The 13959-nt window shown below is 40.6% G+C and overlaps 1 protein-coding gene across 2 annotated transcripts in view; it reads right to left on the minus strand.

The window, feature by feature from the left end:
• The window catches only part of OCA2 (OCA2 melanosomal transmembrane protein), a 524044-nt gene that overhangs the window by 391998 nt on the left and 118087 nt on the right, over positions 1-13959 (minus strand). Inside the window, exon 3 of one of the 2 annotated variants that reach the window (XM_082246738.1) lies at positions 1075-1170. The exons of the other annotated variant lie outside the window; for it this stretch is intronic. Coding sequence (XP_082102864.1) covers positions 1075-1170 — 96 coding nt within the window. The remainder of the gene's footprint in view (positions 1-1074; positions 1171-13959) is intronic. 2 annotated transcript variants of the gene reach the window in all.

The raw sequence follows: 13959 nt of genomic DNA on the forward strand, positions 1-13959 counted from the left end.
TTGTGTGAAAGAAATGATAAAAAATGTGATTGGGTACAGCGTTGCATGAGTAGTTATCATTCAAAGTGTGAGAGCGCTGAAAGATGAAAATTGGTCTGGGCAGGAAGGGGGTGTAACTGCTCTGTATGGAAGTGGTTAAGGCGGCAAATCCTTCCAGTCCAGAACTGGTTTACGGCTTAAAAAAAGCTGCTCAAAACTTGCCAAAAGCTTTGCAAAAGCTTGCTGAAAGTTTCAGAAAAACTTTTTGTTCACACTGCTCTTAGACAAACTAAAGCATGTGAAACAGGCCTTAGACTAGTTACTTTTAAAATATATACAAGGATTCCTACAAAAATATATATATTTTTTTAACAGTCTAATATAATGTATTTATTAACAGTCTTGTGTTCAGCTTTAAATCAAATTCTTTTGAGACTCTAGGCCTCAAAAAGGCAATTGGATTGGAAGGTTAATTGAAACAACTAAAACTCAAAAAGGTAATTAAACAGAGCCAGGGACTATAAGAAAATTCTGCAGATGGAGGCCCCAAGTGACTGAAGCCGCCAGAAGATTATTCAGCTTGTCATACTTCACACCTACAACTGTAATATCATATGTGTGAAATGACATTTCAAGAGAAATTTGATTTAATAAAAGCTTCTATTCATGGCAGCCAATAAGACTACTACATTATTATTTTTTTTTTTCCTGCTCAGTCAATCATTGGCTCTGACCATTTTACTCTGAAGTGTGATCGTAGCCAGAGAAATAATTGCAACCTTGGAAAAACAATCTTAAAACTGAACTCTAGAAATTCAGCACCTTGAGAAATCTGCAGGCCCACTTAGAGTGAAGTCTAATAAGGGGCATGCCGACTCCTGGACTTATCTGTATTTTTTACATCTTACAGGTTAATGACTGCTCCAGAGTAGATACTTGGGGCTCAGAGAGGACATAAGCATACACATCATCTTTGCTTGCCCATCGCCTCTGCTGCCTATTCACAGAAGCCTTTGTATTTTGTGAATGATTGGAACATGGGGGAAAAAAAACAAGCTTTTATCTTACTTTAGAAAAAAAAAAAGCATCACATACCTTTTTTTTTCAGAAGAAAACGTTAACAGAGGCGTTTTCTCTGTATAAACCATGTCTTTTATCTGGTTAGATACCTTGGTCAGCTTAAAGGGATACCTGTAATTAAACATCATGGATATAAGCAAGCTGTAGTTAAAGTATACCTGCATGTGTGATAAACTATATTCGATAACACAGTCAAAAAACAGGCATATCTAGGAACCCGCACATTATTTTCCCCATGTTATTGAGTGCCCCAAAAGCCTCTGGATCTGAAATACTCTATATGCAAATACTGACTTCCAGAAAGTTGGCTCTGCCACTCCAACTGCCCCTTTCTCTTGCATTCCCCTTGTTTGCTGATGCTCAAATCATTTGGCTAATGTAGGCAGGACAGCATGGCTGACATTCCATTTTAAATGCCATATTGATGCCAAGCGTCTAAAGTCTGGAAGCTCCCAGATGACATAAGGTATGTGTAGGCACATCCATGCATTGGTCAATAATTGGTAGATTGGATGAAGTCAGAAAGAAAATAGATCTCCTGAGTTTTACACTTGTCTGGGGCCAATCACTGAGAAAAATGAGGGGCTGAGGCTGGTATAATCCAAATATGGCCTTTGTTATATGCAACTGTGGGGAAGGGAACTGCGCAGTAACAGCTGATTGGGCCATTGGCCTGCTCTTGTATATGCATCACATAGTAAAACCACCATGACAGTTGTTAAATCACTACGGTATATTAATCTCCTAATATAAATTACTTACATTGTGTATACTTGTATACTTGTAATTCTACAAACACAAAAGCAAAGTGAAACAAACAGCATTATTCCTGCCATCAGATGTATACACTCACCCTAGCCAAAAGAAAAGAGATATCCAGGGAAGAGAAAGGTGGCAGCATGAGAGAGAGTGGATCTCTATTTGGAAATAAAGATTTTTTTTACCCAAGCTGGCCTAAGTGTCACCTGACAGAGCAGTGGTCCACCACAGAACACTAAATCTAGAGGCAGAGAGGCCTTGCCCTGCTGCCCCCTACCAAAATATGGACCTAGGGACATATCATTTGGGAAGAGAGGGCTATTGCCCTGGGAAATCTCATGTGCGCGGCAATCTGGAGTGCAAATGCATGTATTGTAAGGTCAACAACATTCCCTCCCACCACCCGCGCATGCCAAAATGTGTACCTCGGAACTTGGGAATGGAGGAATAATGGCAGGGAGTCTGCATATATATAGATGTAGATATATACATACATACATACACACACACACAGTGCCTTGCAAAAGTATTCACCCCCTTGACTTTTTACCTATTTTGTTACATTACAGCCCTAAGTTCAATGTTTTGTTAATCTGAATTTTATGTGATGGATCAGAACACAATAGTCTAAGTTGGTGAAGTGAAATGAGAAAAAAAATATTTTTTAGAAATAGAAAACAGAAAATTGGCATGTGCGTATGTATTCACCCCCTTTGTTATGAAGCCCATAAAAAGCTCTGGTGCAACCAATTACCCTCAGAAGTCGCATAATTAGTTAAATGATGTCCACCTGTGTGCAATCTAAGTGTCGCATGATCTGTCATTACATATACACACCTTTTTTATAGGCCCAAGAGGCTGCAACACCTAAGCAAGAGGCACCACTAAGAAAACACTGCCATGAAGACCAAGGAACTCTTCAAACAAGTAAGGGAGAATGTTGTTGAGAAGTACAAGTCAGAGTTAGGTTATAAAAAAAATATTCAAATCTTTGATGATCCCCAAGAGCACCATCAATTCCATCATAACCAAATGGAAAGAACATGGCACAACAGCAAACCTGTCAAGAGACTGCCGCCCACCAAAACTCACAGACCGGGCAAGGATGGCATTAATCAGAGAGGCAGCACTGAGACCTAATGTAACCCTGGAGGAGCTGAAGAGTCCCACAGCAGAGACTGGAGTATCTGTACATAGGACGAGGATAAGCCATACACTCCATAGAGTTGGGTTTATGGCAAAGTTGACAGTAGAAAGCCATTACTTTCAGCAAAAAACAAAATGACAGGTTTTGCATTTGCGAAAAGGAATGTGGGAGACTCCCAAAATGTATAGAGGAAGGTGCTCTGGTCTGAGGAGACTAAAATTTAACTTTTTGGCCATCAAAGGAAATACTATGTCTGGCGCACAACCAACACATCACATCGCCCAAAGAACACCATCCCCACAGTAAAACATGGTGGTGGCAGCATCATGCTGTGGGGATGTTTTTCAGCAGGCAGGACTGGAAAACTGGTAAGAGTTGAGGGAAAGATGGATGCTGCTAAATACAGGCATATTCTTGAGCAAAACCTGTACCACTCTGTGTGTGATTTGAGGCTTGGACGGAGGTTCACCTTCCAGCAGGACAATGACCCCAAACACACTGCTAAAGCAACACTTGAGTGGTTTAAGGGGAAACATGTAAATGTGTTGGAATGGCCTAGTCAAAGCTCAGACCAGACCTCGGTCTGGTTTCTCTTGCCACATTCACAGTTTTCTACTTGCTTGTAAGTTATTACTGTTTTTATTAAAGCTATATTTTACATACTACACTATGGAGCTCCCCATTTTATTTCTATACGAGTTGAGATTTACCTGCAATGGAGTGAACTTCCTCAGTTTAACGACTGTTTTCCATAAAAATGCATTATTTCCCCTAAGGTGAGCGGCCACTGCACTTAGTGTTAGATATCGGTTGTGAGGAAAGAATACCTTTGTCACTATTCTTTGGATGACAGTATTCACGTATTAGACTTTTCTGCTGGTCATTTATCACCATTGCACAGTGCATTTGGACATATTTTTTTTTTGAGTATTTTACATTTATATATTTTTTTTTGGGACTTGGATATATCATCGGATGGTGGGCAATGCTCATTGATGTTTCGTTTTTTGCACATTCATTCACTTATTATATTTTTCAAATGCATGCTATATGTGTTGAAACACCAAAGCAGCTGAAACTGATTGACAGCCCCCTCTGCTACTTAACGGACCAGATAATATCCCAGGAGTTGAATTGACTTGATGCTACACTCTGATTTAAAAAGTGTTACTTTTTTTGAGCAATATATATATATATATATATATATACACAGGTCCTTCTCAAAAATTCATCATATTGTGATAAAGTTCATTATTTTCTGTAATGTACTGATAAACATTAGACTTTCATATATTTTAGATTCATTACACACAACTGAAGAAGTAGTGCAAGCCTTTTATTGTTTTAATATTGATGATTTTGGCATACAGCTCATGAAAACCCAAAATTCCAATCTCAAAAAATTAGCATATTTCATCCGACCAATAAAAGAAAAGTGTTTTTAATACAAAAAAAGTGAACCTTCAAATAATTATATGTTCAGTTATGCACTCAATACTTGGTCGGGAATCCTTTTGCAGAAATGACTGCTTCAATGCGGCATGGCATGGAGGCAATCAGCCTGTGGCACTGCTGATGTGTTATGGAGGCCCAGGATGCTTCGATAGCGGCCTTGAGCTCATCCAGAGTGTTGGGTCTTGCGTCTCTCAACTTTCTCTTCACAACATCCCACAGATTCTCTATGGGGTTCAGGTCAGGAGTAGGGATGATCGAACGATTCGGGTCGACCATCGGTTCGGCCCGAACATTGGGTGTTCGAGGTTCGGCCGAATTTAGAACTTTTTGCCCAAAAAGTTCGGAATTCGGCAACCAGAACCGCCCAAAATGCAATGCTTCAGGAAATTGGCTTTAAAAGCCCGTGATTGGACCAGAACCATTAGCAAAAGCCAATTGAGGGGGCAGGAGAATGCTAGGAATGTGATTGGAGTGACTAGAGGGTCCCTAGACCAATCATTAGTGAATACGCCCCCCCCAGTATATAAGATCGCCCCCGCCATATTCCTAGCATTGTTATACTGGACATGGAAGAGAGTGGAAGCAGTTCTGTTAATTTTACTTTAAAAGTGTCATTTAGCTATTTATTAGTGTGAGGAAAGGGATATCTAGTGTAGTTAGAGTGCTCCTTTACACTTAAGTTAGCTTCAAAAATTTAGTTTCTGTAGGGAAAGTGTTAAGTGTAAGGGGACCGTAGTGTAGTGTAGGGTTAACTGGCAGTGACTGCTATGGCAGGGTGACAAAACCCTTCCATAGCAGGGTGACCGCTATAGAGAAATGATCATTTCTCTGAATTGCTTCGGCACACCCATATGGCTTCTCACCAGCCAAGCATTTTTTATGCTGCAGGGGCTGCCACTGCTAGTGCTTTTTTGAGGACATGTTTGATGTCAGACATGACATCTGAACATGTGTATAGGGGGTATATATACACATATATGTCTGTATATATACCCCTAGACATATATAGGTGTGATAGTAGCAGAAATAAATGCTTGCGCTAATGAAATCATTTACAGTAATATATTTCTGCTACTATCACACCTATATATGGCTAGGTGTCTATATACATATAATTATGTGTGTATATATACCACTATACACAAGTTTAGATGTTTGCCTGCCTCAAAAAGAACCCAAAAAAAATGCCAAAAAAATGCTAGCGTCAAAAAAAAAAAATGCCCAGGTGTGTTTTTGCTGGCATTTTTTGGGGGGTTTTGGAGGCAGGCAAAACATCTGAACTTGTGTATAGTGGTGTATATACACACATCCATATATTTATATACACACCTAGACATATGTAGGTGGGATAGTAGCAGAAATATCTGCTTGCGCTAATGAAATCATTTACAGTAATATATTTCTGCTACTATCACACCTATATATGGCTAGGTGTCTATATACATATAATTATGTGTGTATATATACCACTATACACAAGTTCAGATGTTTTGCCTGCCTCAAAAGAACCCAAAAAAATGCCAAAAAAAACGCTAGCGTCAAAAAAAAAATGCCCAGGTGTGTTTTTGCTGGCATTTTTTGGGGTTTTTTGGAGGCAGGCAAAACATCAGAACTTGTGCACAGTACCACTATACACAAGTTCAGATGTTTTTCCTGACTGCAAAGAACCCAAAAAAATGCCTTCTATTAAACCGGCAAGGTGTTACAGCAGCGAAGCCAACCCCCTGAGCTGAAAGTTTTCGAATACAAACAATCTTTTTTTTTATGGTTCTGGACATGCTACAGAGCTGAAACTTCACATGTACACTTTTTAGACCTCCCAGATCTGAAATCTCTTTTTTTTTTTTTTTAATTTTTTCAATAATTGGCTTTTTTTTATCAAAAATTACAATTTTTAAGAACTTTTTTTGTGTGATTTTGTGTCTGGGGGGTCTAAAAGGTGTACCTGTGAAGTTTCAGCTCTGTAGCATGTCCAGAACCAGAAAAAAAAGGATTGTATGTATTAGAAAACTTTCAGCTCAGGGGGTTAGCTTCTCTCCTCGGTTTTCACACCTTGCCGGTTTCAAAGCAGGCATTTTTTGGGGTTCTTTGCAGTCAGGAAAAACATCTGAACTTGTGTATAGTGGTACTGTGCACAAGTTCAGATGTTTTGCCTGCCTCCAAAACCCCCCAAAAAATGCCAGCAAAAACACACCTGGGCATTTTTTTTTTGACGCTAGCGTTTTTTTGGGCATTTTTTTGGGTTCTTTTGAGGCAGGCAAAACATCTGAACTTGTGTATAGTGGTATATATACACACATAATTATATGTATATAGACACCTAGCCATATATAGGTGTGATAGTAGCAGAAATATATTACTGTAAATGATATCATTAGCGCAAGCATTTATTTCTGCTACTATCACACCTATATATGTCTAGGGGTATATATACAGACATATATGTGTATATATACCCCCTCATGTCTGACATCAAACATGTCCTCAAAAAAGCACTGGCAGTGGCAGCCCCTGCAGCATAAAAAATGCTTGGCTGGTGAGAAGCCATATGGGTGTGCCGAAGCAATTCAGAGAAATGATCATTTCTCTATAGCGGTCACCCTGCTATGGCAGGGTTTTGTCACCCTGCCATAGCAGTCACTGCCAGTTAACCCTACACTAAACTACGGTCCCCTTACACTTAACACTTTCCCTACAGAAACTAAATTTTTGAAGCGAACTTAAGTGTAAAGGAGCACTCTAACTACACTAGATATCCCTTTCCTCACACTAATAAATAAAAATCAAAAAATCTCTCTTTTTTTTTTTTTTTTTTTTTTAATTTTTCAATAATTGGCTTTTTTATCAAAAATGACAATTTAAGAACTTTTTTTGTGTGATTTTGTGTCTGGGGAGTTTAAAAGGTGTACCTGTGAAGTTTCAGCTCTGTAGCATGTCCAGAACCAGAAAAAAAGATCATATAGGTGTTAAAGGAGGGTCCCACATCCCTGTTCTACTGAAAAATTATCTTTTTTTTTTTTCATGGTTCTGGACATGCTACAGAGCTGAAATTTCACATGTACACTTTTTAGACCCCCCAGATACTAAATCCAAAGTCAAAATCAAAAAATCTCTCTTTTTTTTTTTTCAATAATTGGCTTTTTTATCAAAAATGACAATTTTTAAGAACTTTTTTTGTGTGATTAATAGTTAATGGGGCATGACCCAGAACCCTAGGCACTTTTTAGGGGCATTTATTGGGTTTTAGGGCTTAAAAATTGTGTTTTTTGATTACCGAAGTTCGGGTCCCATTGATTTCAATGGGGTTCTGAAATCCGAATTGAACTTTTGGGAAATTCGGGTGTTCTGGTCGAACCAAACTTTTCAAAAGTTCGATCATCCCTAGTCAGGAGAGTTGGCAGGCCAATTGAGCACAGTAATACCATGGTCAGTAAACCATTTACCAGTGGTTTTGGCACTGTGAGCAGGTGCCAGGTCGCGCTGAAAAATTAAATCTTCATCTCCATAAAGCTTCAAAATCTCCTGATAGCTAGCTGCATTGATCCTGCCCTTGATAAAACACAGTGGACCAACACCAGCAGCTGACATGGCACCCCAGACCATCACTGACTGTGGGTACTTGACACTGGACTTCAGGCATTTTGGCATTTCCCTCTCCCCAGTCTTCCTCCAGACTCTGGCACCTTGATTTCCGAATGACATGCAAAATTTTCTTTCATCCGAAAAAAGTACTTTGGACCACTGAGCAACAGTCCAGTGCTGCTTCTCTGTAGCCCAGGTCAGGCGCTTCTGCCGCTGTTTCTGGTTCAAAAGTGTCTTGACCTGGGGAATGCGGCACCTGTAGCCCATTTCCTGCACACGCCTGTACGCGGTGGCTCTAGATGTTTCTACTCCAGACTCAGTCCACTGCTTCCGCAGGTCCCCCAAGGTCTGGAATCGGTCCTTCTCCACAATCTTCCTCAGGGTCCGGTCACCTCTTCTCGTCGTGCAGCGTTTTCTGCCACACTTTTTCCTTCCCACAGACTTCCCACTGAGGTGCCTTGATACAGCACTCTGGGAACAGCATATTCGTTCAGAAATTTCTTTCTGTGTCTTACCCTCTTGCTTGAGGGTGTCAATGATGGCCTTCTGGACAGCAGTCAGGTCGGCAGTCTTACCCATGATTGCGGTTTTGAGTAATGAACCAGGCTGGGACTTTTTAAAAGCCTCAGGAATCTTTTGCAGGTGTTTAGAGTTAATTAGTTGATTCAGATGATTAGGTTAATAGCTCGTTTAGAGAACCTTTTCATGATATGCAAATTTTTTGAGATAGGAATTTGGGATTTTCATGAGCTGTATGCGAAAATCATCAATATTAAAACAATAAAAGGCTTGCACTACTTCAGTTGTGTGTAATGAATCTAAAATATATGAAAGTCTAATGTTTATCAGTACATTACAGAAAATAATGAACTTTATCACAATATGCTAATTTTTTTAGAAGGACCTATATATATATATATATATATATATATATATATATATATACGCATACATATATGCATACACACATACATCTATATAAATCTCGATCCATCTATGGCCAGCTTTAGGGAGTATCTTACCAAAAATCTAATTTTTTTTGTTGCAGAAGCTACCTAAAACCTGACTTGTCTCTTATTCTTCACAAAAGCTGGAGATGACTTTTCTGGGGGCATTCTGTACACCATAGTTTGCCATATTACAATGAATTTATAGAGTATTTAACAGCTGCAGATTGAAAAGGAACACTATTTTTTTAGCATTAAATTACACTGTGGATTTTGCAGCAATTGTGGATGCCATTTCTTTTTTTTTTTTTCACATAAAGTGGAATTACCCTTTAAAAACCATAGACATCTAACTGCAAGTTTACCTTGAGGTAATTTTGTAAGTTACCAAACTTGGAGCTGGTTCAGGCAGGTCATCTTTTCATGTACAGTGTTAAACACAACGCGTGTCTCATGAACAGGTAGCATTTGCATTTCTCTTCCCCCCCCCCCCCCCCTTTTCTGACGGAGGTTGCAGGCGGTTTAGGTTTTTCTTTACAGAAGATAAATCACTGTTGCCCATTTCAATTTTTAGTGATGTTCTGTTTGTTTTCCTTTAGTAGTGGTGTGGCTTCTCTGGATTGTTGCTCAGTCAGTGCTGTGAGATTTTTGAGACATAGGTTTCATCAATAATAATTACATTTCTGATCACTTTGTTTCTAAATGCAGACTTCTGTAACCATTTTGGGACTCACTAAAATCTAGAAATATATTCTTTTCACAAGACCCAAGTTTGTATGCTTTTTAGAACAAGTAGGTAGGTTTTGCTTCCAGCTTCTGCAATTTAGCATTTGTGTGTGTAGCACCCTCCTAGGTAGGTGCTAGGAAAACTATAAGGGGAGCCCTGTCTGCATATCAGGGGGGCTTATTTGTTCAGTCAGGCTGTCATGTGTTTCCAAGGTGTCTGTTGTGTTGGGGAGTCCCCCCACTGAGTCCAATGGGGGGTTCCTATTGGACAGTAGAGGAAACCTAACCATTAGCACACCAGGGCTTGTATCTATCCCAGAAGGCAGAATCTGCCGCAAAGCATCCTGGGAGAGGGTATATTTCTGAGGGAGACACACGACGCAGCGTCTTTGGCGGGAAGCAGAGTCCCAGGAGGAGGATGACGGCTGTCTCTCCTCCTGTCAGTGTGAGGAAAGGTCCTTGGCAGTCGGCCTAGAGGACAGAAGGTTGAGCTGAGCTGCAAAAAGGGATCCAGTGTGCTGTGGACCGAGTTGAGCTGCTGGGCAGAAGTTTCCGTGAGTACTGTCAACTGCCCAGGGGTCTGCCTAGGAGAGGGGACCACTCCAGAATGTCAGAGGGATCAGAGCCCGCTAACCAGTAGAGAAGGCTTAGAAAGGGGATGCCAGAGTCTAAGCCCTGAAGATAAGTGTGTGAGGGTGCGGGCCCTGAAGCGTACAAGTGTTAAACAGTGATAAAGTAGCTACCTCAGCAAGGAGTGCTTAAAGCGGTAGTATCCCGCTTTTTGACACTTTTACCTACAGGTAAGCCTATAATAAGGCTTACCTGTAGGTACAAATAATATCTCCTAAACCGGCATGGTTTAGGAGATATTTACAGTGCGAGCGGCACATGCGCTCTGAAGGTCCGGGGGGACCTTCAATTAATTTGCCGGGAGCTTGCCGGAAAATCACTCCCGCGCGCATGCGCGGGAGTGACGTCATCGCGGCTCCGACCAATCATCGCGCCGGAGCCGTCTCTTCCGTCCAATCACCGCCCCGGATCCGCCGAACCCGGAAGAGACGGCGAGGGATCATGGCAGCGCCTCGCAGCGATGTCCGGGGGTCCGTGTCTGGGCTTCGTTCTAAGGTAAGTTACACATAATGGGCTAGCATGCTATGCATACTAGCCCATCATGCCTTTGACTTGCAGGTTTTTTTTTTTTTTTTCTTCTTCTAGGGTTTACAACCGCTTTAAGGGAGCTTCAAAAGGACTTTGAGTCACATGGACATAAAATACCTAAAAATACCATGGAATTTCCCAAAACTTTTAAAGACAAACAAAGCAAGGGTGAGTATTAGTGAGTACCCTTGCCTAAATAAATAACAGATTCTCTCTAAAGCCCATCTCTGGGTAATGGGTTTCCCCAGGGTAGGAAAGGTGGGGGGAAGTGAATATCAGCTTTAAGATATGGAGCAGTTGATAGAGTGACTACCTAAAACATGTACACTATACTGCAGTGGTGGCTAGTGAATGAAAATTGGGGGGGGGGGGGGGGACGGCCGGCCAGCAATTAAATCTACCACCCCTCCCTTCTCCCCCCTCCTCCCAGGACAGACAGCCAGCATCCTTACCTGCTCCTTCCCCGAGCGGCTGTGAGTCTCTTCCGGCCATACGTCTCCTCCCTCTTCCTGGCCAATGGCCAGTAAAATCGCTGCTCTTTTCAGCCAATCCGAAAAAGGGGTCTCACGAGTCACGACCCACTTCCTGATTGGCTAGGAGGAAAATCAGTGCGATAATAGCGAATATTCATTCGCTATTTTTATACAACTGGGTGGGCTCAGGGCCCAGTGCTCTGTGCCCCGAGCCCACCCTTTTTTGAAGCCTATTAGAGCTCTGGCTCTAATCACGTGCTTCAAAAAAAAAAAAAAATTCCCTATTGGAATCCATGTCTCCGGCATGTAGATTAGGGGGCCGGACGCATGGATGGAGGGGTGGCGCCCCTGCACCCCCAATGGACAGGTTGCCACTGCTATACTGTTTCATTTGTATAAATAGGTTACCTGAAAACTACACCTGAAGGCAAAGTATGACAGTTTTAAAAACTGTTCACTGAATGATCGATTACAAAAACAACCTTAAAAGTTATTTCTGAGCCCTTGCTCAGCTGAAAAACATACACATACTGCACACACAAAAAAAAAAAAAACACACAGATTTCATACTAGAAAACTATTACAAAAACAGATATTACGGGATAATTTTACTTCCTAACGAAAAGCCTTTCAGGCCATGAATGCTCCTCTTTAAGCAACTTCTACTTTTCCATTTGTCTAAAAGTGGTCAAATTCATGTCACAGCTGCAGTAACAATAGAAAGCAGCATGCACATTCTTTTACAGTTTTGCCCCAGGAAACCAAACACATTTTCAAACAGTATACATCATAATTTTCAAAGCAAAGTAATGCTAAACAATGTTAGGTTCTACTTCACACAGAAATGAATCACACTAGTTGACACAGGTGAGACAATCTAGATGGAATCTGTAAACTATTTTCAGAAAATTGCCAACTCAAGAGTGCACTTTTACACAGCATGTGATTAGCCAGTAAATTTACAGGGAACTCGAAGACGCAAATGTCACATATCCCAGGTGAGGGGAAATCTTTTTATAGCAAGTTTAAAACCCTTTTGCAGTCTAAGCCATTAAGCTATATTCTTTGGATAGCAATGCAAACGTATTTTCCATGGACATGTGGGAGTGCCAGCAAAGGTTAAAAGGGACTATTTTACTGCAGTTACTATAACACAATATGCAGGCGTTGACAGAACTGAGAAGAGTGAGAAAACTGCAGCAGAAGAAAACATGGTCATATAAGGAAAGAATGCCCTTGTCACAGCACATGTTGCTAGAAGGATCACCAGAATGATTTTTTATTTTTATTAGCAATATAAAAAAAAAAATTAAATTATGTCACTGTAGGGACATGTGGAACACTTATGTGCTCTCTATTATCAAGTTAACATCCGTTCAATAAAAATTTACTATACTAAGATTTATTTACATTGGGTGCAAAAACATGATATATCCGCTACATATGAATTATAGGAGTTACCTTCACACAGGGTAAACATAGTACCCTAACAAGGTAGCTGAAACCCTGGAAACAGCTCTATATTTGACCCATCTTCACTCAAATACCTCTTTTTCATACTGTTAATTCCCCAAAAATTTCCACTGCCAAGGATCTATTATTAATTTCTTCTCTGTTCACTTTCTAAATAATTCATTTAGTGTAAAAAAATATGACCAGTCAGAAGATTACAATCCCTTTCCCTGTTACTTGGCAAAAAGACTATCAAAGCAAAAAGATTATCAACGCAAATGTCAAACTGATATTTCTCCTCAGCAAACTGTTAAATATGTTCCTCAACTCTTCCACATCTACTAGACCTTTCGGGCACAAAACAATATGTTGAGATTTGGACAGAGGGACCCACATATCAGATAATGCTGATGAAGAACTTCTGTACCCTGGCACAGGAGGTTTCAGCTTTGGGGTGGAGGCGTCCCATTGGTACCATGTTACACCTTAATTGTGAGTTTAACAAGTAACAAGGTGCAAAAAAAGTTAATCGAACTTTTTAATCATTAGGATTTTTACACCATTTCATTCCACCCCCATGCGAATGGGAAAGAAAAGGTCTTTCATAAGTTTTTTTTTTTTTTTTTTTAAAGAATAAAGAAGTCCCACCATGTACATTTATCATTTGGTCCAGCAGTGAAGATCAATGGGAATCACAATGACTGATGACTAGTGCTGGGTCATTGAGGTTATTCCACAATCCTCCGGGGGGGGGGGGGGGTGACTTTGAACAGGTGGTTCTACAACAGGGAAATTAGTAGACCTTCACCTTGTCACATCCCAAAAAAATATAAAAAAACACGATGGCCTGGACAGAAGACACACAAACAGCCATATTTAAAACATCTGATTGGTTTGGCAGATTGCAGGACAACACCACCAATAAAAATTAGCGAGGGTACTGCCCTTTGGATCCTGGAATCACTAAGGGGTGTGACATTTGGGAACCCAGTATCCACCAGTTTATATCCCTAAATCTGCTGCACCACCTTCCACCCTCTCCCTTTTTTTTTTCAGGCGATAGCCGGAACCCTTCTGGGGATATCATCTCTACATTGTAGTAACCCTTCATGATGAATACGCTTCCTAGTGGATATCCACTGGTTGTTCAAGTGTCTTTGGGGCTTTTGAGCATTTCTGCCTTTCTCCTCTTCCATCAGAG

This window comes from Pelophylax lessonae (genome assembly GCF_965119305.1).
Source record: "Pelophylax lessonae genome assembly, chromosome: 2".
Taxonomy (NCBI): Eukaryota; Metazoa; Chordata; class Amphibia; order Anura; family Ranidae; genus Pelophylax; species Pelophylax lessonae.